This window comes from Nothoprocta perdicaria, unplaced genomic scaffold (assembly GCF_003342845.1).
Source record: "Nothoprocta perdicaria isolate Ctin4 unplaced genomic scaffold, notPer1 scaffold_1, whole genome shotgun sequence".
In the NCBI taxonomy this organism is placed as follows: domain Eukaryota; kingdom Metazoa; phylum Chordata; class Aves; order Tinamiformes; family Tinamidae; genus Nothoprocta; species Nothoprocta perdicaria.
In genome coordinates, this window is record NW_020454093.1 from 2,001,494 (window position 1) to 2,029,043 (window position 27,550).

The 27,550-nt window shown below is 41.4% G+C and overlaps 1 protein-coding gene across 1 annotated transcript in view; it reads right to left on the reverse strand.

Moving 5' to 3' along the window:
* Positions 1-25,043, reverse strand: part of RASGRF2 (Ras protein specific guanine nucleotide releasing factor 2) — a 91,253-nt gene extending 66,210 nt beyond the window's left edge. Inside the window, exon 1 of the mRNA XM_026036021.1 lies at positions 24,756-25,043. Coding sequence (XP_025891806.1) covers positions 24,756-25,043 — 288 coding nt within the window. The remainder of the gene's footprint in view (positions 1-24,755) is intronic.
* Between the last annotated feature and the right edge of the window lie 2,507 nt (positions 25,044-27,550).

The window sequence follows — 27,550 nt, forward strand, 5'->3', positions numbered from 1 at the left end:
TTGGACTAGCAAGCAGGCATTTGTTTTGCAGCAAGCCCATGGTTTAGATGATTTTTTAAAACTGTTTCTTCTGAAAATATTCAGTCTCAAAATACAAGTATTTTATATTTTGACAAGAAGCAAATGCAATCATATCTCATTAAAGCATCTTTGCAGTATTCAGGTGTGCAGAACTGTAAGTCTCTATTTTAATATAAACATCTTTGATAGGAAAGTTCCTCAGAATAAAGTCTGAAAAGGAGGCAGGAAGCTTGCATACAACTTGCATAGTTATAAAGGCATCTCGACTAACAGTCAAGGAAAGAAATATGATCAAGATTCAGAGAATATTGTTGTGTAAAACTTCTTGCTCATGGACTTAGCACAATCAAAACTGTCTTTCTATGATGTGGAGAAAGTACTATGGAATGAGCTGATTGCCTCCTCTGCTTATGAGGAATGATTGGAACAAGACTAAGAACTCTATTCAAAGAAGTATTTTACTGAAAATATTTGTGTCACTCACGATAACACCGGGTTCCCCACTGACAACAGTTCACACAACAACTTTATTGTTTAGAACTGCCAAGATATTCGCTGTATTCAGCAGAAGAAGGCAAGAGCTCTGAATTTGCCATTCTCTCCAAGCAAAAACCAAGYACCATTCTGGGTGTGGGGAGGCCACACGCACCCTTTAACAGCAGCAGCCCTTTCTCGGCAGGCTGAGGCTGAGTTTCCACCAGCGCAAGCAGCCCAGGACTCAATCAGTTAACACATTTCTGACAAGAGAACGTTATTTTCTTCATGACTGACAAGAGCGTTGGCTGTTTGCGAAGGGAGAGCCAGAGCCACGCAGCCACGTGCTCCTCCAGCCCACAGGCACCTCCCCACAGCTCACTCTGCTCCACATGGAAGTTACGGACAGGACCTCTCCATCCTGTCTCCTAGTTATTTATCATTATAGGACCTTAAAGGAGGAGACTCCTTTTCACTCCCTAGGAATTCTTTCCGTGATCCAGTGCCAGAAAGAAATTGGATATGTCTTTTCCACTTGCAAGAGTTGGTGACCTTTGCAAGAGGAAGCAACAGCTCAAAAATTATTGAAACACTGGAAGGCCAAGGGACTTTCACTTAACAAAGTCAAAGGAATTCCTCAGGTAATCACGCTGGCACCTGGGAAGGGGAATACACACAACTGGCAATTAATCCAGATCCTAAGGAAAGAGAAGTTCCTCTCAGGAGAGCTGCAGACTCCACAAATGTGAGTTACTGGACAATAAAATGGCAGGTGGCAGCCATACATAACGGGACACACGTGAGGAGAAACATCCCGAGCCTTACCGAGGGGTGCCAGGCCCTCCCTGGCACGATCCCATGGCCACAGCGTGAGGCAGGACACCACACCAGTCACACTTGGTCCCAGCCAAGTAAAGCCTTTCTTATATTTGCTTAGGAGTGACTTAAAACGGCTGCATCTATTTCTGCTTTTGGCAAACTACCGGCCAAACACACACTGCAAGCCTATGGAAGACACAAGCTATTGCATGGTGAATAAGATGCAGCGTTGCCTTCTCCCCATAACAAACTGGGGTTTCATAATGGACTGATAAAGTCAAAAACTGCTGCAGAAAATCTATTCGGGCATCTGTCAGTGAAGCCTCTTACTGAGATATTCCACAAACACTGTTTGGGCCAAGAGCAAGAGCACTCCGAGTTCGGTATATTTAAACAGGGAAGCAATGATTTTGCACTTAGGGAAAATACACGCAAATCCACCCTAATTTATAAATCTTTATCACATAAATAAGAAGAAAAATATCACATACATTTGCATGTGACAAGACAAAAAAAAAAAACCCCACACACACAAGCAAACAAACAAACAAAAAAAAAAAATCAAGGAAAACATGAATGACCCTAAAGATCATAATTCTTCTGCAACTGTATTGACTTGAACCAAAATTATGCAATATTACAACAGCTACAGCATTTATCTTCAGGGATGAGAAAATAAGCTTACGATGCTAAATATATGCTAAATTTTCAATACAAACTATTTGTACTTTATCACTAGGGAAAAAAATCTACCACAGAAAGGAAAATATCTTTTTTTTATTATTAGAAACTCTGTATATAACAGAGTTTCCCAAAAGAAAATGGCTTTTTCTTCCTCCTTGTCTCACTCCTTCATTGTTCTTAGCAATACTCTCACCTTTCTCTCCTTCTCCTCTCAACACCTGAATCACCTGCTATCCACTTTTTGAATCCGATATCCGATAATGATGCAGCTCTTTAGCATGAATAAAACTATAAATTACCACCGTTTTTGTTTTGACTCAAAAAAAGAAATTTCTGTGTTTTAATTAAAAGATCACATTTTTAAGGCCAGAAAGGATCATTATAATCTTCTGGCCTGATCACTTGTGCACTATAGGCCAAATAACCCTCATTAGCATGAAGCGCATAGGGGCCAGGCAAGCCAGACACCCTCTTTAGCAAATCATAAGATTAAAAGAATAAATAATGAAAAAATCTATCAGAGCCCAAGTTTAGTTGTTCCAGGTGTTAAATTGCTCTCACTATTAAAAATGCGTACCTTAATTCTAAGCAGTGACAAAGTGGGAAACGTCAAAAATCACACGACGGGCCCCTATTTGCACAAGTGTGCCCAAATAGAGTGCATTGCAGGAGAGCAGCTGGGGTTTCTCAGCAGGAACTATCACATGTGAGCATCTATAAAAAAAACAAAATAGTATATAGGCTAAATTGTGGGCATTTATAGTTTCCATAGGGTAGGTAATTTTTAAGAATTAATTTCTAGGAAGTAGGTAAGTCTTCTGGATGACTTTTTAATTTTGTTTTAAAGATAGAAAAGCACAGGATTTGTTACTTTTAAAAACTCTTTACAGAATGTAGTTAATGTAATTCCTGCACAAGGAAAGATTTATAATGCCTATTTTAGACATAAGGATGTGCAGAAAGATGCCCAATTATAGATGTGCTACAAGCGAGTTCAACCCAGATTGCTGCGAGCAGAGCTGCTCTCTGAGCTGCTCCAACACATTGCAGGCAGAGCCAGCACCAGGAGTCACCTTGGCCTGGACCTTGTTACATCCCAGCTACATCATCACTTCCGTCTGTAACGCTCTGAGAAAATAAACACTAAAGATCCCAAGGAAGAGCAGTGGTGAGGAACAAGATCCACACAGTCTATCCTCTATAATCGGGGATTGATATGGCTCACATGGAAGATGAAGGACCACTACAACCAGCCACAAACAGTGTTTTTCAAAACCGAGTTGAGCGACTTCATGATATGGGGAAAGGACCTTTTGGGTCCCCATGCTAATTGATAGCTCTAGCCTGTAATTAATTTGTCATAGGGGTTGGAACAGGGAAATAACCTGGTGAAAATCTGTAGGGGAAAAGGTGACAGTCTAGTTTTAAGCAAGAGAGGTTATTCTGCCACCAGCATCAAGCTCTGTTACCCACAGAGTCACCCTACACCTGCTCATACTGCAACAGGAATGCTGGTTCATTCACCCACCTGATCTGAACACTAAGAGCAGCATTTAGAAACCCTGTTAATTCCAGGGAGCTGAAAACTGGGCTCTCCTTGAAATTCCCCAAGCTTATATTAATTAAAAAAGAATCAAATGTCCTTCACAATGGCTGAGGAGCAACTGCACCAACCGCCCCCACAGGACAGTGTTTCACCCATCGCTCACTGCCCTCACTGGTGCCACAGCAGCTGCAGGCTGCTCACTGGCACTGCCTGTTTCCATACAGGATTCACTGCAGGATATTTACACCAAGGAGGCTGTTCACACACGTTGTACCAGTCAACCAGGGGTACTCCAGCCAACGGGCCCACCGGGCGTTTATATCCAAGCACATCACAGACGACACTGTCGCATCCTGTAACGGTTGACATGAAGGGGAGAAGCGAGTTTTGTCACAGAACTGCAGAGCCTACACAACTTTTAAAATTTCACTGGAGATTATACAAACACATTCGTGGTTTGTACACAGTAAAACTCTTATCAAGCTATAAAGCAAATAGAGAGACAGAACTCACGTTTTATAACACTGCATATCAAAAACCTGCTTAAGCACGCATTCAGCTTCTAACAGTTTGATTAACTTAACTATAACAAATATATTCTGTTCAGAGTTTTACTACAATCTCTCAAATCACGCGAGCTCTCATAGAGCCAATGCTTGGTTCTTTAGTAACCGAGGTATGCGACTCTGTGCAACATGAAGTACTTAAAACTCTCTTAACTCATACTTGATGCCCAACTCTCACTAAAGTCATGCACAATCCAGGCATCAATCCTGGTTTCCCCCAAAACAGGGTATGTAGGTTGCCATCATGCTTGTCATTCTTCCACTACTAATCAAACAGCAGCTTGCAGAGTCAGAGCAATAGGAAGGGTTTCATTAGTGACTATAACCTATTTCTTACTCCTGAACTATACAAAAGAAAAAAAACACCACATTTCTGTTTGCACAAGGCCCCAGATACAGCAGGACTCTGATTAACATTCACTGGCAGGGTCTCCTACCCATTCAAATGTCAAGAACACCTTAAGTAAGCACCTGAAGGCAAGAAAAGCATTTTTTCTTTCCTCCTCTCCAAAACTGAGTGTTTCAAAACTGGATCTAAATACAAGGAGTCTATGCTGGGTTTTGTTGCTGTTGCTTGGTTGGTTTTAACTCACTGGACTCCAAATGCTTTCACCACAGTTGTGGATAGACTACACCTCAAGTAAAAACTCTCTGCTCATAGTTCTCCATGTTTGTAGCCCAAGCAATTGCATTCTCTGTAAAGGTACAGAAACACATTCAACTTTTCATTCTTACCCTCATACCCTGGAACACAACAGACGAGCTGAAAAGCTACTCAGTTTTCACACTGATAAGACTGTGAGAAGTCTTCTCTTTACAAGCAAAAATTATAGAGACCGTAATACTCTGCTCCCCCAGGCATACAAGGCACAATTTCAAAATGCAGGTGGTATCAACTACAGCTTTCAGGCCACTTACAACCCTCACCCACTTTTCCATGGAAAACTTGTCAACACATTTTTGTGCAGCAAGAAACAAAACATTCCTTGTGCCCTCTTCTGCTGCAGTGCATTTCCAGTAGGAGCAAGAAACGCTGCTTAGGATTTCTGCTCTGACCTACAGCACAGTTGGGCGGCAGAGGGGGTGGAGTGGGGCAAGCACAGAAACAAAAAGCCTCTTTCTAGCCCAGTGGCAATTCTAACGTGTCAGTACGTCAAAGTTGCTTAGAAATGTATTAATAAAAAAAAATTAAGATTTAAAAATGCTTTTAGCACTTTGTGTTAAATAGATCAACTAACCAATCCCCCAAAAAATCATTTTGTTTTGAGCCTGCTCCACACTAACCCATGTTTGCCTAAAGCAACTATAAAGCCCCCCAAAGCGGGGCTCCTTATTCAGGCCACAGTTCCATGGTGGCCCTATAGCCTTGCCAGAAACTTGGTCCTCAGCACAGCGAAGGTCGTGGGGAGTCAAGGTGAGCGGCACGTGAAATGGAGCTGCTCGGAGCTTTTACAACAGATGAGACTTCCCTGGCAGATGCAGTTTAGTGATAAATCAGTTCCAAGCCTAACATTTCACTGTAGGTCAGCGGCTTAAGTATTTATCAATTCAAACCAGGGAGAGAATAAATAAATAAAGGTTGAAGGCCAACATCTACTGAAGCCCTCTTGGATTCACATCCCTCTTGCTCTCCTTCTTCCAGTTCCATTTCTGACATCTCCTCTCTAACTTCAGTATTACCAAAAATAATGAACTTGTTTTATTTCATAAAAACAGGATGTGGCTTCTATTGAGAATACAAAAGTCATTATCATGCTTGCCATCCTATACATTGCATCAGAAAAACCACCCTATTCATGTTGCCTACAGCAAACCAGAGGCGCACACATACAGAAGCCCTACTAAACCCTCTGAACTACCATATCCAAAGACAAAGCAATGCAGAAGGAACCCAATAATTTATAAAATGAAAGCTATCTGTTTCAAAGTTCACGTTTTGAATGCAGTTGGGGAAACAATTCTTTTTCAGCAACATATACTGATATGTACAGTGCATTCTTCTGCATCCCAGACACATTACAGATCTTTATTTCCATACAAAAAGATAGAGCATCAAAATAGAAAGACTTGACCCACCTGCCTGCTACAGAAACACCAACATTCCAGCTTCAAAGGGACATTCCTATTTATTACTAGTGTCACAGTTACACAGAAAAATTTCCATCCAGGAATCTGTGAAATTTTGCTGAAACTGGCCTCACCCATCCCTCAAAGCCAAGGTACCATACCAAGTTTTGGCAACTACTGCTGTACAACACTTCTTTGAGGGAATGCCATGTTTAATTCTTTATTTCCCTTTCTTCAGCTCAATACAGACACGAGTGCAACTTTCATTGACCCTCACCACACCACAAAACTGGAGAGCTGATGGGATCCAGGAGCCCTCAATGTCCAGCTGTGGCTGGACCGCTGCCTGTCAGGGAACCCTCCCTTTCACCTTTCCTCACAGAACATAGAGACTGTGGATGGAACAAAGTAATTTTGTGAAGCAGGGAACACGAGGCCATAAACAAACAGCTCCAGTCTGAAGTGTGACATTTTAAAGGTTGTTTGAAAGCCTGCACCTCAAAGGTTATTCCAAGTGGAATCAATAAACACACGACCTGGTTTAAATTCTGTCAAGATGACCCATTGGATGATTTTTTTCTGCTTCAACTCCATTTCTTTATAAGAAGGTATTGTTAGTTCTTTGAAATTAGGTTAGGCTCCAAAGAAAATGTTGTTTCTGAAAAATTGTTGAATAARAAGATGAAATGTTACCGTGCAATAAAATCATTTTGCTAGAAAAATATATATAGCTCTGCAGGTAGCGCAGGCAGTTACATTTCATGGTTACAAACTCTGCCATCCTGACTCAAATTAGTCACCTATCTATTAATCTGTCTGTTTATTCAAAGAAAAAGAGGTAGGAAAAAAAAGTTGTTTCTGAAGACGGGCATTATAGTCACCAAGCACGCTTTTTCAGAGGCTGCCATTAGTGACTGCAGCGCTTTAGATATGAGAWTCGGTATCTCTTAATCGTTTTAAGAGAAAGACAAGTGCTATTACCAAACATAGTATATTCTAAGAGACAGACGATTCTTTTCTTCAAAGGCACACACATATTTTTTCTTTCAGCACAACTAACAGGGCTTCCCTCCCAATCATCAAAAAGGCCGTGGCTGTCTCCTTATGTCCGAGTTACAACTGTGGCTTGGATTGTAAAACAAAGCTAACCAATTCTCTGTTTTTTTAAGGTTTGCTTTTTACATACTTCAAGTTACTACTGAGATATTTCCCTAGAAAATATTTATATCACTCCCCCTTTAAAAAAAAAAAAAATTCACAACATAGGTATCCATCAAAACACTTGCTCCACCTAAAGCACCAGGATTTAGATGTGAAACATCAAAGAGCAATTTATTTCTGTTCTCCTAAAACACCCAACACAGCGACCCTAACGTCATTAAGCTACAGTAGTTCCAGAAAAACAAGCTGGAAGAAAGTTTGCAATATAACAAAGCAACAAATATCCCTGTATAATTTGGGGCTTGTGTAGAAGAGACCCTATGAACTACCAAGAAGGTCAGTGATCCAAGCACAGCAATTTAGACAGATGGAGGGTCAGGCTGAACATTTTCAAAGTATCTATAAAACCCCAATCACACAGCACGTCTGATTCCTCCTAGACTCACACAGAACTGATGTAATTAACATCACTTAATATTTCTTCCTATTCTTGGTGCGTTGCCTCACGGACAGATTGCTGGATAGCTGAACATCCATCACACGTCCTAGCCAGCACTATAACTGAGGGGGCTGAGCAGAAGAAAGCCACGTCCTGCCCCACTCCACTTCGCTGTAATCTCAGTAAAGGTTTTGGATTGAGCAGCATGCAGATTTAAAGAGCAGGTCACAGGGCTCCTGGCTCATGCCACATGCTCGGCTGCAAAGGCTTAAGGGAAACTGAACATCCATTATTTAGTCCATATGGAGAAGGGGACACCCATTATCCAAAGCCAATAAAAATATTATTTATTGCATCTAGGAAAAAAGAAATAGAGAGACAGACAGACAGACACACAGATCCCCTAACATAAAGCAAGCAGTAACACAAAATAATGAAGACCTACTGTATCATTACAAAGTGATCATCACAGAACCTAAAGAAATTTTGCATCTTGCACCTGCTATAATCACTGATTTTTTGGTGGGGCCTTGAATATTGTACATTTTAATACTTAAGTTGAAGTTAGTATTAAATTAACTAATATTAAGTTAAATCAAATCTGGAATCAAAGAAATAACTGCTTTGGGGGATAATCATGGTTGCTGCTGCTGCTAGCAGAGCATAACCTCCCTTCTCTCCGCAATTTGCAACAGTTTGTTTAAACTGAACAAACCTGGCCCTTCCCGAGGAGACTGTTGTGGTTTTTTTAACTAACTCTAGCTTAAATTTAGCAAGTTCCTCACCATTTACATAGAGCAAAGCTTTTTGCCTATTTAAATAGACATAAATGAAGAATTGGGGCTTTGGCCTTGTGTTAATAAAACTGCATTGTGTCATCTGTCAGCTCAATAACAATCACTGTTAAGACTCGGCAATCGAGCTAATGAGCTGTTTCGCACACARGACCACCAGCACTTCAATGCTCCCATGTTCCAAATGTTACTCCAGATTGTTAGGATACACTGAAGACTTCCAGTTATCTGAATCRGATATATCGTATAAAACTCAAATAGACCAGTTTTACAAGCAAGTTTTTCCCCCACACCTTAAATATACAAAATAACAGCAGCAGTGAACATTCACCGTTGAAGTAAAATCATTTCCCATGTATGTGTAAGATGCTTTTAACCTTTCTCACGCTGATGTTAGCAGCAAACAAATCTTTATTAAACACATCTACATTTTAATTACGTGGCAATATACTTTCTTAACATCTTCTCTCCTTTGCAAGAAAATATTGACTATTATAGCAAAATCAATACTCAGTTCTTATCAGAGGAAACTCGTACTCTACAAAATGAACTAATGTGATAAACCAGATCATCATCCCCACCGAATTACATAGGATGMCCAGGGTTGATAATTGAAAGTTGCAGTATCTCCTTAGAGGTTGTTCGGTGCCCTCAGTTCCTGAACACATCAAGAATGCTCTCTGTGCATCGCGTCCATAAGTCACTTGTGAAACACCCAATGGTTTGCCCTAAGCTCTGTGAACACCACGGGCTGCTCAACATTGTTATTTTTGAACTCACTTGTCTTTCAGACTATGGAGTTAGGATTTAAACATTATCTAGCAGGCACAAATCGCATCACAGGGCATCATTATAGCAACACTTTAATCCCTTTCTCACAATGACAAATATTTGGAATTGAAAGGTCTCTAGCCATACCCAACCTTCAACATTTAAAGGCTTTTAAAGAAATTGCCGATATGGATCTTAAAGGCCAGGTTATCCACAGTTTCTCAAGAAAACAGTGAGATTTCACAATGAACAGACTAATTACAAGAAGGCAGCAGGGTTTCCATATCAGTACATAAAGAGAGATCACTAGAATACTGAAAACCAGAAGAGGGACCTCAAAGATATTTATTATGAATCATTTACCAGGATAACAATACCATAACTGTCAATTATCCAGGGCCCTGCAACCAGTGGAGCATCTCGGGCAACACACCAGGCATCAATATCCAGATCGGGGTGTACATGTGTGACTAGGAAACCAACTTTCATGGGAGCTTTCAAGGCTTTTTACTGTATTTTTTTTTTCATATACAGTATACACTTGAAGCAATGGCTTCATAAATAGCCAGTGCTATGACTAGTTGCCAACAACTAGTTGTGTGGCTAACAGGATGGCAAGATGGAGCTGTTTTAAGTGATAAGAGAAGGTWAGAATTACTGTATGTAGGAAAACTTAAGTTACAGATTTTCCCATACTTCTGGGTCTACTAGCATGCTTCAGGTATATTAGATATACAAAATGAAATTCTGAAGACAATGAATCCACCTAAGGACCCCAGCTTGTTCATACTCCAGGAACAAAGTAACTGAATATTGCCAAGTATTTCCAAATACAAATACAAAGAATTACTCCATCGCTTAACTATCATATTAAAGCAATCAATTCAACACATTTTTTTTAAATATGTATTTCAGAAGTTAAGTTTAAGAGCAATTTTCATTAACAGAAAAAATCCATCCATGCCTCTAAGTCTGTACTGCACATTTTGTTTTAGTGATCACAGGRACATTTATTATCCACTTGGTGTCTATTATGGTAACAGGTGCCAGCACTTCCATTTAATCCGTTCTGGAATGTCTGCTGTATATTACTGTGCCTGCCTGTGTCCATGAATGGTAAGCTAAGCATTCCTAGCTGGAAGACACCTACATCCACTTACAAAGCATCTTCTAATCTAGAAAGTATCTTCAAARTATTACAAAGTAATTTAATTTGTCTGAATTCAGCACAGGCGACTAAAACTGATTAGGACTTCTTGTACTGACAAATGGATGTTACAGGTTCAAGCATATAAATATGGCTAAATAAGTTTTCTATTATGATCTGACACTAACAGATTATTTGTAAGACAATTCATCCTGCATCACAACAGGGATGCTCACACCAACACACATGAACTTATTAGTCTCAAAACAGCTTACAATACTATGCATATACATATAGCGTGTGTGTATATATATATATATATATAGTGTGTATATATACACACATTCAATTCTGTGTATTGACAAAAGCCAGAGGAGTGGATGGCTTGAACAACAGATAAAGTCATCTACATTTAAAAAAAAAAATCTGTAGTTACTGTCAAACAGTACTTCACGATGCCAGTGACAGACAAACCAAGGATTTCTCGTACAGACGAATTCTAGAGAAAAAGGGGGAAGGGGGAAGGAGGAGGAGGAGTTTAGGAATTGAGGTTGGCTACTGCCAGGCTTGATCGCTTGGTAGAAAGGCAAAGAACAGATTTTGTTCTAGTCTGGTGACAGCTAGAACCATAAAAATTCGTGCCAGCTCTCATTCAGGCTAGGAACTGTAAAAACATATGCCCATCCTCAGGGACAGAATGGGTTTCAAGCGCCTTGCTAAACTACTTACTCCCTTTTAGATCCTGACCTACAAAAAAAAAAAAAAAAAAAAAAAAGAACACACAAGAAGTTGTGTTCATTTGTATTCTACTCTATCCTATTCTTACCCCAAAATTAAAAACGAGAGGAGGACCCAACAATTCTAAACTTAAATTCCTCATATTATTATTACTTCCATGGCTGTGTACCAATCCCAAGCAGTTCAGGAAAACTGCAGACGTCAAGTACAACACTCCAGCATCTCAAAGAGTGGTTAAAAACTAACACACACAGACACCGAGCCGTGAGCATTCCCTAATAAAAACTGAAGCTATGTTATATATACACACACAATACACACACAATTGGATGCTACCAGTGAGATAATTATTACTGTGGATGCTACCAGTAATATCAATTATAACTGAGGGATAAKTAAGTAACTTGCCATGGTGAGATTCAGGGGTTTTGGAGTCAGCAAGGGGGGTTGGCTGGGCCCAGAGAAGCAGCCTCAGTGAAAGGAGGTAATTACCTTTGCTTGCACTTCAYTGAAACCGCTTTGGAAGCCACCAAACTCTCTTGCAAATATGTTTTCCATTCATTGTCCATATTTCCCAYAGCACTCCACCCCCTCATATCCTTCCTGAACTGGGTTACTTAAAAATAACCTTGAATCAAGAAAGAAATATCAGGAAATCTAAATGGAAACAGTAGCTGATCAACCCCTAATAAAATGCACACAGTCTTAAAGACCAGGCATCTCATCCCATTTGGTATATTGGGAAATCTAAAGTCACACCTGCRTTGTAAATAATTAAGTTAAATATGTTTAGCATTGCTGAACTATGATGTTTTCGTTTTATACATTATGCAGCTTCACAAATGGTAAATATCCCCTTAATATATGCAGAGAAAGAAAATTTAAAATAAATAAGTAGTAAATCACCTGGGGAAAAAAAAAAACTGATATCTAAAGGGTGAGGAAACACAGGAATAAAAAAGGTAGCAATTAAAATCCTGCTAGCACCAACGCTAGGTCTTCTGACAGCATTTTTTAACTACACGGAAGCTGAGCACTCCACTGTCCCTCTGCCTCCATAGTAGATACAGCCTGAATTAGATCCAAAGTTATACAGCACTTCCCAGAGTAACAAATCTAAGTATTTTGTAAATATTATTACTGCTCAGCACCAGGAGAAAATGAAGCAGAAAAATGCTCAATTATGGATATATTCCAAGTACACCAGGAAAAGGAAAAAAAAGCTTCAACCTAAGTTTGCCAAAGTTACGTATCATTCTTCTCATTAGTGCAAGAGGTTTGAATTTAACTTTATTCATGTAGCGCAACACTTTTTTCCTGCTACAACTTCGATGTTTGCCAAACTAGAATGACTACTTCAAATTCAAATCAGATGGGAAATGATTAGAAAGAAAACACCCTCCTTCACTCCAGCAGAAAACAGGAAAAAAATGAAGCAGAAAATGTATGCTACATATAAGCTGCATTAATGTGCTGGGAGGAGCAGCACATCACAGAGACAGAAGTTGCAAAGACCTCTCTTTTCATAAAGTTCTTAACAATTCTCAATTTGAATTCTGCTTCTCAGCAACACTTCAACTAAGATGCWGAGCCAATTGCACACTGCTTCCAGAGGGGAAAAAAAAGAACCAGCAGGACTGATCTACATGCAGGGAGTTCAAACATSTTGGTACAGATACCTCTTTTTACTCTTGACTTCACCTCCTAACAAGCAGAGAGAAAGAAGTAAGAAAGCAGAAAAGCCTTGCAGTTCTTCCCTTACCAAAAAAAAATAAAAATCCTATGAGTTCAACCACGGGTTCTGTCCTAGAACTGAATGCAGTGGAAGACCCTTCTACATGAACGGACCATTCCCTTGTGTCCCCGTGTGCTCCCCAGCACCTGCAGAACCACTCACCGACACGGCTGGGGGACGGCACTCGCCTCCCGGCACTTCAGCCCTACGGAGGGGCCGGTGGGTGCAAACACAGGGATACCACCGGACTGCACAAAGATGCCATTAGAGGCCGCGGATGGATCCAAAGTCAAGGAGACTTGTGTCCCTAAGTCACTSCAGAATCTAGAAAATCCCCAATTTTTTAATTAAATTGGAGCAATCTATAGGGAGCATACTATATTTTACTGCATATAGTTGCCAAATCATCAGAAATGAAGCTGTCACAATGAGCAGGTAAATGGATTAAGCAAGAGGAAAAAAAAAAATCCTAAGAGATGAGATCTCTTAAGTCATCCACCGTCCAAAGCATTTCGCCAGATAATGAGGAGGTCAAAAAGCACCATTAAAGACAAAAATCAAAACTGCTTTTAAAATTATTTGGAATCGCTACATGATCTTTGCAAAGCAAATCATGAAAGCTCCTTCTGAGCRTTTGGATTCCTCTACAAACAACACAAAAGCAGATTCCACTGTTACRTTGTAATATACTTGTGAAGTAGCTGACTCACTAGTCTCCATCCAAGGTCTTGTCTTACACAGTCCTCGAGTCTCAGAAATCAAGCACCTTTCCCAGAAAATTCAAGGGAAGGGAATAGCTTGGAAATCTGACATAGCAAGGCCAAGTCTGATACATGAGATAAAGACGGATGCAAAACCACGCAGTGGATTGTGGCCATGAGGGTCCCTCCTACAGGAGGGCATCTTGTGAGGATCAGAGAGATGAGGAGCCTCCCAGAAGCAAAGCTCAAGCACTCCCAGGGAGACCACGAATGCTAGAGCAGTTCTCTGCAGCGGCAGAGATGCTACCTGGGCTTAGCCAGGCAGCCTCTCCATCCTGAATACCGTATGTGAACTGTGAGCTCTTCTTTAAGTAACCTCCTGTACCCAATATACGTCAATTAAAAGACTTGGTTCTTTACATTGACCATGCCCAAGAAATGGGTAAYAGAAAGCTCGGGTCTCATGGTAGACCAGGAAATAAATTATTCTTGCCCCAGGAATCTACTGAACCAGTTGGACACAATATATACTGGAAAGGCATCGAAAGAGACACAAGTGATAAAACAAATCCTACACATTTACTTGTCCTTATGTGTCCTCCTTGCTAGCACTTGGCAGCATTTTCTGGGATGATCTGCACAAGAGGAACAGAGAGACCAACCAAGCTCCCAGCCCGTGTGGTCAAGAGCCATCGGAAGGTCTGCGTTAGATCCGTGCAGAAGCAGCCAGACTGGGATGACAAAGCAGGCAGGCCAGAATTGAAGCAAGAAAYGGCAGCCACCACGGGAAAGAGACTCAAAGGACAACACAGGAAAGATGAAATGAATGTGTATACAACAATATCCTATTAATTTCAAAAAAGGCAGAAAAGCAATGAATTTCATTTATTACAAAAATCGGTCTTGCCAGAGAAGAGACATCCTGCTAGCTTAAGTGCCATTAAGAGGACTTGCTGTAATTACAAAGAGCTGATTTCCTTAGGAAGCATTATCTCAGAAAGAAAAGATATAATTCCACTTCCAGAAGTGCATCTAAATCAAACTGCTTGAATGCCTGGAACGGGAGGTACAYGAGAATTTTTCCCAGCAGTAAGAATATGTAAGATGAGCCCAACAGATCRGAGTGGAAGAGTGAACAAAAGTCATTAACTTCTATAGGAATGTCAGGAATATCCCAGCCGTAGGTTTTGCCATGAGGCACTTCTCAGGTTTGACCCAGTGTTTTCCCTGTATGTACAAACACGGACATGCTACCTTATGACTAACTTGTTAACAAGTTTTCCACTCCCTCATTAAACCACAGACGAACACCCTCAAATACTGCAAGGATAAACAGACAGCACCGTGCAGATGGTGCTACCCATACCCTAACAGATGGGCAGGACCATTAGGCCTGCTTAAAGGAAGACAGTCAAGAAACTCATTTGCCAGGAGGCCGTACAGAAGGAGGGCCTAGGAAGGGCCYGCGCTCAGATCTCCCATATCCCAAGCAGCCATCCCACCAAGTCACCCACACTGCGAGTACACACACGGACACACGTACTTAGACGTCTTCCAAAAGCAATAGGCAAACAAGATACCAAAGAAGAGCGACATTTGCAAAGAGTCAACAAACGTTAAAAAAGCCTACTTGAGGACCAAGAAGATATTTCATTCTTTTGATGCTGTATGAAAGGTAAATTATTTGGCTTATAAAGAACCACCTGGCACTCCCTTAAGTTATCAGTGGAATGTACATTTGAGTGGCTGCCTTTTTACTTGGTTCACTTTGCTGGCGTGCAACCAAGATCCCTGCTGCAAAGCTACAAGAATGCAGCACAGCATTCAGGCAGGGACCTCTCTTTTAAGCATTTTAGTACTAATGTATGTGGTGCAGCCAGGACTTCTCCGTAGGTCCTGCAGATCTCAGATTGCTGAGTTTGGAGCTCTCGCAGGTCGCTGCACATTTTGGACCATATAATACTGGACACCAGCTAACTAGGCCTCCCCTTCCCCTCAGGCCACCAAGTAATGCACTTATGAAACTTCCATCTGCAGCAGGCAGCACAAACACAAGAACAATTAATCTATGAACTGCATGTCCAAATCCATTATAACAACAAATCTGCACCAACTGGATTTTTTTTCCCATAACATCACATATAAAAAYGCTTTTCAACCCACATATTCCATGCGTACAAGTCCTTGCATTGCCTAGGAAAGCCGGACAAGAGGCAGAACAGGACTACACACAAAAATACACTAATATAGAACAGCATCAGTATCAGAGGCCARCACCGGCGCTGGAACCAGCGAACGGAGCTGATGGAGTGACAGTAGCAGCCTTGGCTCCTCTCCTGCGCTGGGATAACCACTAGAGGGACAGCAGGTCTTTTGGCTTTGCGAAGAATAACAAGTTTCAAGACTTGTTAAATCCTAGTGCCAGTTTCAAACTAAAAATAAATTAGTTAATAGGGCCTCTTCTGACCCAGTCTGTTTTGTTGGACACAAGTACCAAGCTAGATGCAGCCACTTCTTTCGTCAGTCTTCATTACCACATAAATTCTTGGTGGTTACTGCATAAATCCTTGGTGGGGCTGCTTGGAGGGAAGCTGCCTGCTCTGGACAGAGTCACACCRCAGTTAAGCACAGTTATGGCCCTGCAGGCACTCCAGACACAACAGACTCATTCCACTTGTGACAGGAACGGTGTCTCATCAGTGCGTAGCTCGGGCTGAAAACAGGAAGCAGAGAGTCTGGAAGCATGAAATAATCTGCATCATTCATGTCCTTCCTCCTTCACAACTTGTGCTCCCCTTTCAATCACTACGTACTTCTCAGGGCAAGAAAGCTACAACCTAAAGCCCTCACGGTCACCCACACAATGAATAAACCTGGCAAATGACACATATACAACTGAGTACCACTGAAGGAAAACTAGTCCAGTCTCCTTTACCTCTTTTACCTTTACYTAGTTAAGCTCTAAAAACAGACCAAGTTACTTCTGCCATTAAGTGCAAAGAGTCCTTAGCACTGCTCTTCCTTTCAATTCTACACATTTCTTTTCTCCTGAAAGAGTTGTGGAGTTGACCCACAAATTTAAAATTCTCCCCAACGTATTTACTAGGAAGAAGTATTTTAAATATTTCTCTAAAGCTGTTCTGTGCGTGCCAAATGGAAGAGAACATGATTAACATAGTAGAGAGCTCCAATTCTCCTCTCAAGCTTAAAAATCCATGCATGCATGCATACAGTTATATGTRTATGTATATATACATACATATAATATATATATGTACAAAATCTTAGTGATTTCTGAAACAAACCTTTATTAACCTTTATTAAGGAAGGGAAAAGAATGAAAAGCAGAGAGAAAAAGAACCTGTGGTCAGATGCAATCATTCTAAACTGCCAGCACGTGAAKATCCAGCATATAACAAAAACATCAAAGAAAAAGCATCAATAATACGCCAGGCTTGAGGAGAAACATGAATTTCAAAACTTGATCTACAACTACAAACACTCAGGGGGACCCTGTACTGCCCAGAACTCCACTGATGGCAGGGAGATCTAGATCACACACRAGGCACTTGCAACTACACGAGCAGCATCCCACTCTTCGTCCTACTACTCTATGCAGGCATTTCCAGAGTTYATAATTTATGAGGCGTGACATTTTAAAAGAGCAATACAGCGAGCTTGCAGGATTGAAGAGATTATAGAGGACACTATTAYTGCAATGCAAGGGAAGTCCTGCAGTAAATGAAGAACATGAGCTATACCAGGTCAAAGCAGCGGAATGATTAAGAAATGTATAATGAAACTTCGCAGAAGAAGGGAGGAAAACTGTAAGGAAAACTGTAACAATCTCAGATTCCTTTCAGTACTTATCAGAAGATAGTGAAACTAGCTAGTGCATTAAAACAGCAAAAATAAAATCATGTAAGAAAGCATCGCTCAACTCAGAATTAAGAGTTTTTAAATACTTGCTAATGAAAATTTGTTCAAAATGTATTACTCATGGAAAATATAATATAGATATTGAAATAGCTGGGCTGAACAGGGGAAGCCTCTACTGTTTTACATGTTAAGGATGTTAATCCAATTTTTCAACTTTCTGAAGACTCTTTGAACTCCTGTAGCTCCATGGATTATACCTTAAGAATTTGTGAAAAGTAACTAAGAAAGGTAGCCTGTTATCATAATCTTATACTTGTACTTCAAACAGAAAACCTTATAGGATTAGCAAGTTAAAACACATTGGAAGTCAAATTTGTCCTCATACATTCACGGGGATCTAGTGCAGTGGCACGGTGCAAGAATAAGTCTGGCCCTCATTAGTCTCCTGTATCAGTAACAGCTGCTGAACAGGAAAAGAGTTACTAGGTGAAATCTAATGTTCTTCCATGATAAAAGCAGGCTGAGATGAGTGTCCTTCTGATTTGCTGTTGCTCATGATTGTGGTCAGTTAGAAATTGGGCAAAAAAAAAAAGATAAAAAAATGACATTGTCATCAATCCAAACAAAAATTGACACTTCCTCTCCCCCAGTCTATGGCAGCATCATTTTATCTAAATTTGGCCAGGTCATCACCACTGATGAAGCACAGAAGTGAGACAGCTCAGAAGGTTCGCCTTGAAAACGGGGCTGGTGCCAACTTGGACTTGTCAGTAACCCTGGCACCAGCAGCTCTTTGAAGCTGTGGATCTCTGTGGATCACTATGGCCAGCAATAAAATCTGCTGCTGCTAAGAATAGTTAAAAACGGTGAGTTGGTATTTTCAGATCTCACTATCTTCATTAATGTAGACTTCATGCATCTGACGATTTACTGGAGCTACAAACCTGCACTTTTTGGTGCACAACTGCTCCACATCTGCACGTGAGGTCTTGGAGAACAAAGCCAAGGGCACTACAAGCTGTTTCCTTCCATGTGAAACCAAGGCTGAAGTCAAACAGTAGGACACTATCTAGAAAGCCCCACTTGCAAGGAGAGCACAAGGCTCTCCATCAATCAGCTTTCCCTATACACATGAAGCATTACTGGCAACTACAGCAGACTTTGTGCCAGGAGTAACACATTATTGACATATGAGCCTGAATTATAATGAACTGCACCAAAACAAACCCTGCCATTTCCATCTTTGAATTCAGCCATGTAGACATACTTCAAGTGACAAAATGGGACTGGTACTTACATGTAGCTGAACTGAGTAATCATCAGTTTTTTATTGTACACACAGGCTTTTAGGATGGAAAGGTCTCAATAAGACTATCAAAAAATGTTATTATATCTCTAACAATGACATTGTAACATACTATATATCAACTCTAATAATGCTATCAAACTGCGACAGAAGTGGAAGACGATTTGCCTGGATCTTCCATTCTGGGTACACAGTGACAGTAAGGGTTGGCACGCGACTRGAAAATGGAGCTACGTCCCTCCTGACTCTACTTCAATGACAATAAAGAAAAAACAAATAGATTATAAAAGTTAAACAAGATTAAAATGCAAATGAAGATGAATAGAGCATAATTACCCGGTAGCTTTGGGACTGACTTACCACTTTTTGTCCTCAAAGCTTTTTTTTTTTTTTGCTTTCTACAAATTTCATCTTACCCTTAAGGAATTAAGCTGATGAAGCAATTTGAGTGCAACGCTACTAGCACAAACTCAAAGAGACTAAATTAAAAAATAAAATAAACTCAGATGGGTAGAAGAACAAAAAGAACAAAGTTCATAYGATGCTGTTATAAAACCTCATCACTAAAACATATTGAAAATTCTGACTGCAAATGTAAACTACACTAATRCACAGAGATTTTGTTCACTTAGTGCAATATTGGGGAAATTTTGSAATATGCACCAAACGCTCCTACATGCTAAAATATTTGTCTGATGTTTTCAGGTTTTATGCTTTGGGATGAAGTTCTTCTCGATATGCTTTTGTCCTTTCACTGCTTGCCATTTCACCTGTTAGCTAACTGGAAATGCCAGCAACTCCACAAAGAAGCCTTTGCCAAGTGACAGGCATCTTGGGATATAAGGAAGGTGGATGCACTTTCATTAAAGCATATCATGACTATTCCAGGATCTTACCATACTTCCAAAAAAAATGGGAAAGACTTCATTCTCTAGTTTCTCTTCCATAATACTTTGTCTCCACAAAATCTGAACCTGCTACATTCACCCACATTCTTTGATTTATTTTTTTTATTCCAAGATACGCAGTTGCCGTCTGCCCTCAAGAATATAAACAACCAACCAGTCTCCAGTTCCTGATCCTTGACATGAATTAAGATAGTCAAAGTTTAAATATTAAATTACTCAGTGGCATCTATATCCTCCAAATGATGCAAATGTGGATTTTTTTTTTTTTAATGAGAAAGACGCCTCCAAAACCTATTACTTCTGCTGTAACTCATTTCTCTCCTGTGTACMTCTCCCAGGACTCATTTTGTGTAATTTCCAAGCATGTACATATTTTTTTTAATCCATGCAAACAGACCATTCCACAACACTAACACAAACACACATTTCAAGAGTAGCAGTAGATTTTTGGGAAATATTTAAGCTTTGGCAAAACACTAATAAATTTGCCCATTATTTTCCCTATTCATTTTTTATATCCCCAAATATGCCCACTGCTAAGCAAAGAGGTAAACACTAGATTACAAAACATGTATTAAGGAGCAAAGTTTAGTCAACAGAGAGATCACAAGGATTATACTTTTCTATTTATATTTGCCTGTTGCTGAGGGCCAGAAAGGGGACCATAAGTTCACTTGAAAGCTCTACAWGAAGGGTCAGGAGCATCCTCTTCAACGCAGCTTGCCTGAAGTGGAAAGCAACGGCAGCAACCAGCTTTTAGCTTATTCCCTACATGTATCTCAAAACAATCTAAATCAAAGTATTAATATTTACAGAATCATAATATTGTCTCATGACAGTCACAAATGCCACAAAGGGACAGAAATCCCCAGGGAAAGTAAACAAGGATGTCTCCACACAAGAACCCCGCTCACTGAAGGGGTCTTCATGAGAATGCTCATCCCAAAAGTACTAATATTTCATTTCCTACTGGCCTTTTGGTTGGTTGGTTTTTGTTTTTGAATTAAGGTTTTCTTTTTTAAGGCTAGYCCATAAAAAAAAAATCAAAAATCCTTTCCAAGAATGTTTTCAATTGAACAATATCACTATTAATATTGTATGTTACCTATTGCAGAAGATGCACGATCATAAGGACGCCCCAGGCACCCACAAGACTAACCCATCTCTTCTCTTTTAAACGCAGCAGGAAATTTCTGAAGCCTGGGCGTCTGTGTCCGACTCCCAGGCAGTTCCTTACCAAAAAGCAAGGAAATTTATGGACCACACTCCAGCTAAAGCTGGTAAGCTCTTGTAGGAATATCAGCCTTCTACAACATCTATCAGGCACAGGATGCCAGCTCAGAAAAAAAGTGCCTAGTTTTGGTTTTTACTGGCCCAGTAATAATGAAGAGAGTAATTTCTAACTGGTTATGACACTCTCAGACAAAATGACTAAGTATTGCTACAAAGTCTCATATAATTGGCAGAGAGGTAAAATTTTGGGGTGGAATACGTCTTCCKCGTCTTTTCAAGGACTGTAAGGGACTTTACATTCCTTTTACTATGTCCTTTATAAAATAAATATAGAGCCATAGGATGCCATAAAAATTCAAATAATTGGATTTTGTTAATCTGTGGGGACAAAGACTTAATACTGCATTTAATTTTGCTAAGTGGGAGGAAGATTATTGTTGGCAAGATACAAAGACAGAATAGTCTCTGCTCAAATCACACACACACAAAATAAAAGCTTAAATACCATACGACAATTTTTACGATAATAGCTATAGTTTAATATTTTGGTGTATTCAGCACACTGTTATGAAAGAAGCTACACATACACCCCACCTTCCTAAAACCGACAAAAATACTGCTATACATTCCACTACATACATGCTTCTTCCAATACTAAAAAAAAAAAAAAAAGACACTTAACAATACCCTATAAAGCACTGCAAAAAGCACAATTTTTAGACATTTTATTTTTCCATTCACTAATACAAAACCATTATCTTTCCAGGAATTCCTGGAATTTTCCAGGAAAAGTTCACACTTATTCTCAAAAACACTGCACTGTGGAGTACTTGCTGGGAACTACAGCTGGTTAGAGTCTATATGTTCATGCACAGAAAAACAATTTTAGCTAATATTAGAATTTAAACTTTTTAAAGTGCAATTCTTTCATGTTTAAATTGTTTTGAATATAAGCTACTTCCACATCGTAGTTCTGTCAATAAACCTTTATTTTCCTGACCAATACACTTTTATTTAAACATTACCCCTTCCTAAAAATCATGAAGAGCTATAACACACCTCATCTGATGCCATATTCCCAGAATATCAACTGATTCAAATACTACACACTTTCTTAAAAAAGGTACTGCAATTTTGAAAGAATTTGACTTAAACAGAATTTAAAAAATTAAAAARTATATGAAGGTAAAGAACAAAAAAAGTGTTTCCATTGTTTATTGCATTAATATATTAAGAATTTAAAAATTACAAAGTAATTTGGTATCTTCTATTAAAGCGCAAAATAGTTCCTGTGCTTTGGCAATGTTTCTTCATGCCGGCTGCCACGAGAACATAACAGCACCAGTAGTGTTCAAAATCTGAAGTCATCCAATTGCTGCATGTGTTGGGAATTCTGTATGTAACACATCTGTTGACTGACAGAATCTCCTGTACACAGAAGTGCATCTCCAACAGTCACYGCCAATGAATGCTAAAGATCTTTGAACAGAATTTTTATCTGACATATGATGTGACAAGAATAATCAAGCAATTCCAACTAAAAGGATCTGCAAGCTAGGAAACACTTTTTTTTCCCTGCATGCATCTTCCATAAGCTTCAGTTATATCACTTAAATAAAATGCATTACTTCTCAAAAAAGCCTTTCAAAGGAAGCTGATGAGACTCTCTTCTGTGATTAACTGTTGAAAGCCAAACAAAGCTCTGGGTGCATCAGGTATCATCCCTGTAGTTCTGGTTGGTTGTTCTCTACTTATTTCCATGGAATACAGAGAAAAATAACTTAAAAAGAAAATTCTTTACCAATAACAAAACAATTCATGAAGTCTCCAGCTGTTACCCTGAACTGTAGCCCTCTCAAGCTGGTCCAACAGTTCTGATGCACAGTACTGTATTTATCACACACTCCTAATACTGCAGATTTCTCCTGTCAGACACCACAGCTACTGAAACGCTTTGCCCCGAGCTACCTAGAAAAATTAGACCTAAGCAAAAGAAACCAAAARTTAACTGCAAGATATGATGAACAAATCMTGAACACATACCTGTCACCATTCCCRTTTCCTTACTGTTTAATTGCATAGAAAGTATCATTTTGGCACCTGAACTTCCCAAGTAGTTACAATTCAAAGACCTTATTTTTACTTGATCCTTTTGGAAAACAGAGTTTTAATTTTTTTTTTAAATCTTTAAAAATTGACACACAACTTCCTACCTGCTTGACTTTTGTAGTTAAATCAAGGAAAAATAAATCTAGCACTATTTTATACTGTCAGTAGTTAACATTTATAAAGTACTAAGCTTCCATTCTCATGTGATTCCTTTTAACAGAGGAACGCTAAGCTCTGATATTAGACTGAAAGTTCACATTTTATTACTATATGCCTGCAAGGGTACGACCACATTTCTGTTTAGAAAGGAAAATAAGTTTTACATTGATTATTTGGCAAACACTTTCACTTTTGTTACTGTTGATTAGTTTTACTCTGCGAGGGAGGTTCCTATTCACCTTCGCAATGCGTCTGGATGAATATAAAAGCAATGGTGTGGTTTTATTAAAGAGTCACCATTTGTAAAAATTATACAAAGTAATCATGTTGATTGTGAATCAGGCAAAAAGTGCTTTTCAGTGAAAAAAAAAAAAAAAAAGATTTTTTAATGGTCTCCCTTGAACATTCACCTGCCTTGAACATTCTATCAGAATCTCAGGGAAAAATATCGCAGTGTTTTCCCTCTTTAATAGCAGCTTGCTATTAAAAAAAAAAAGTAAACACAGTGGATGTTCAAGGGAAAGCAAATTCGGCTTGCTATCCTGTAATTATTTTGTCTTTGCACCACTAAATATAATTACAAACTCAAACGTTCATCACTACAAGAGCACTAGGTAAGATTCCAGAAGAACGGATACAGAAAAGCCCCGTTTTCATACAGTTCTCTCAGTATCCTAGCAATAAACAAGTATACCGAGTCCCTGTAAAGGGGATGGAGAAATATTCATGTTTAATTTGACCTAGGGAATGGTCTCTATTTCGATTATCACTGTTTACCCATAAAAATGAAAAATAAAGCAACAGGACTGATGGTGCAAGTGCAACCTCCGCGACGCGCAGCAGTTCACTTGCTCATCACGTATCACTTCAAGCGCCCRAGCACTTGTTTTAAAGAGGGGTAAGGAACGGCAGAACCAAAGATGTGAGTTCTCCTAACAAAGTTATCACTCTGGTCCCACCTACAGCGGCGATGAATCTCCTACACCGGCCTAGGTACGTTCCGCGCTCACACTCAGCAGGAAATCCCCTGGGAACCCCTCGGGCCGATCCAAACTTTCCCCAGCAGCGGGACGCGCGCTTGCCTTCCCCGCAGCCAGGGCGCCGCGTTAGCGCCTGCCAGCCACCCAAACCGCAGCAGGGCAGTAAGCGAGACCCGCGGCTCGCTCTGCGATCCAGAGGCSCGCGCCAAGGCGCCTAGTCCGCGCCTAGCGCGAGTTAATTCGGCTCCCTTCTCCTCACACGGTGCTCGGGCCGGGCGGCGCCGCACGGGGCAGCCCCGCGGCCGGGCGCCCCGCGGCTCCTGCCCTGGGACAGCCCGTCCCGTCCCGTCCCCCCCAAGGTGAGATCCCCCCAGCCAGCCCCTCCGTGTTCCTCCAGTCGCGCCCGCGAGGGGCAGCAGCCGCCGGCGCGGGTGGGGAGCGGGCCCCGCGCCCGCCGCCGCCTCCTGCGCCCTCTCCCCCTTTCCCGGGAAGGCGGCCGTGGGGCGGCGCGGCGCTACCTGCTTGTCCAGCGCGGCGGCGTCCTTGGCGCTGCCGGCGGCGGCGCCCTTGGGGGCCGGCACCCGCTCGCAGCTGCAGCCCTCCAGCATGTACATGCCGGCGGGCCGGGCGCTCTGCTCGCTCTCGAAGTAGAAGAGCACGTTCTGGTAGAGCGCGAACCACTTCTCGTGCCAGCGGTTCGTCTCGGCCGTCTTCTTGCTGAGGTAGCCGCGCTTGGTGCCCTCCTTGCGGGCGAGCAGCGCCAGGTAGAGCGCGTGCCCCTCGTTGTAGCGCACGCTCTTCTGCATGGTGCCCGCCGCGCTCACGGCGCGCCCGCCGCGCCGCCCATGGGGCCGGAGCCGGGGCCGGGGCCGCGCTCCGTGCGCGCCCCGACGGGCGCCGCCGGCGGGAGAGGCGCCGAGCGGCTCCGCCGGGAGCCCGCGCCGCGTCACGTGGCACCGCGGCCCTAATCCGCTCTGAGACCGATTTAAAGAGCAAAGTCGCCGCCGCAGCGCCCGCTCCCGCCCTCCCTCCCTGCGCGCGGCGGCGGGGCCGCCTCCCGCCCGCCCGCGGGGGGGGCAGCGCCGCTACCGGTACCGCTACCGGTACCGCTACCGGTACCGCTACCGGTACCGCTACCGGTACCGCTACCGGTACCTGCCCGGCGGGACCCGGCGCCGCCCCGCGCGAGCGTGTTGGGTGCCCCCTCCAGGAATCCCCTTCCCTTCTTCGCATTTTCCTTCTCACTCCTACAGTGAAATCCCCGGCGAGGTGCGGGAGCAGCCCAGAGCACCTGCGAAGCCGCCGAGTTCGCTGCGGAGCCGCGCGGCAGGTCACAGCGAGAGCGGCAAGCGGAGCAGCCGCCACCGCTGGTTAAGAGCRGGCGTCCGCGTTTGCTGACAGCAAAACGGGGGCAGCAAACCCTCTGGGAAGCCTGGCCCCTTGAGAGCACACGGGTCCCTGGGGTGCCTGCAGCGAACGCACGCGTGGCAGGGCCTGCAGACAGCACCCGGTGCAGGGGCTGGCGCTGCGCCCCAGCGCGCGGGCTTTGAACCCCAACACGCAGGCTTTGAACCCCAGCGCGTGGGCTTTGAACCCCAACACGCGGGCTTTGAACCCGAACACGCAGGCTTTGAACCCCAACACGCAGGCTTTGAACCCCAACGCATGGGCTTTGAACCCCAATGCGCAGCAGCATCCGCGGCACCGGCTGCCTGTGCTCCCCAGCCGCAGTACGGGCCCGCTCCAGGCACAGGGTTCCCCACACCCTGGAAAAGCCACCTGTGGGTGCTGGGCCTCCCGGCTCCCGGGCATTTTTACCCGCGTTTAGCAGCACTAACACACAGCAGGCGGAATGTGGTTCCCACAACCGGGACAGGGAAGAGAGACAGACCAGGAAGGAAGGAAGGAAAGGAGGGAAGGAGAGGCATCTCTGACAAAAGGGACTGGAATCAAGGCTTGTTTTACRTTAAACACAAGACATACTTCCTATTGCAATATGGAAATTCCACTAACTCAAGGACAAACTTCAGTTGGCAAGTTACTTAAACTTTTTCATTCACCTAGCTTGCATTTCTTCGTACAGCCAATTTTGGGGCCTGCTAGAAACAGGAATATAGTGTTTTTATATATATATATATATATATATATATATATATATAATTGCCACAATTTTAAAACACACTGATGATTTCAATTTGATTTCAATTCTTTCAAAAAATGAAAACATAAAGGAGTTAAAAGCAGCTTCAATTCAAATACTATATATATACACACTTGTTTCTCAAATTCATGATTTAATAAAAATATTTCTTTTTAGAACTCTTCACAAAAAGTGCATTTAAAAGGTGTTCATTTGAAAATGTGTCCAATTTTCAAATGCATTTTGTATATGTAGACTCCTATCTCTTGTACTTTACTGAAAGTCCCACAAATAAAACAAATTAATTCTCCTACTTAATTTCTGAAGAAAAATATGAAAATTACAATACCCAATGTACTGTATCATGCACAAAAAGAAGTAGAAAATATTACCCCTCTAATCTCAGTGATTATAGTTTTATTTACAAGAACTTTGGACCAATGTGGAGTTTTAAGGCCTCTATTCTCCACAAATACAACTTAAATGTTACAAGAAATAAACGCTACAAGGCGGCCTGCTCCCTAAGAGTACTTTCCCTTGTGGCATCAAATCATGTCATTTTAGAATTACRTATCGCTTCCAGGGAAGTGTGTTTTTCTCACACTGGGAATTAAGGCAATTTGTCGCTTACATGCATGAAATAGCTCATGTTGAAGTGTCTGGATGACCAGGCACTTACTTGGCTACGCACCTTTAACTCAGTTCCACAGTTCAGCTCTGTATATTCAATTCGGTGTTAATCCTGCATGTGAAAGCTCATGGAATGTCATATCACTTGATGTAAGTACAAGGCAAGACAGCGAGATTTAGGGGAAAGAAGCAGGCTGAAATTCTAAAGAAAAAAAAAAGAGTTTTCATATATTTCATCCGAGGTGAATAGTGCTTTCCAAAACAAACACATCATATATCATGACCAGCTGSTATAGTAGGACTCCATACTTGCCAAAATAAGGTTTCCATTTTTTGTCCCATCTCATGAAATTTATTCTATGATAAATAAACCTTTTGCATAAATCATAAATGATTATGCACCATGTATTCTTATATCATCCTTAGACATACAATTCTTGTATTCTTATGTCATCCTTATATCATCCTTATTCTAATATCATCCTTACACATACAATTAAACAAACAGAAAGACAATTAGCGGTTATTTAACTACAAAGGCAA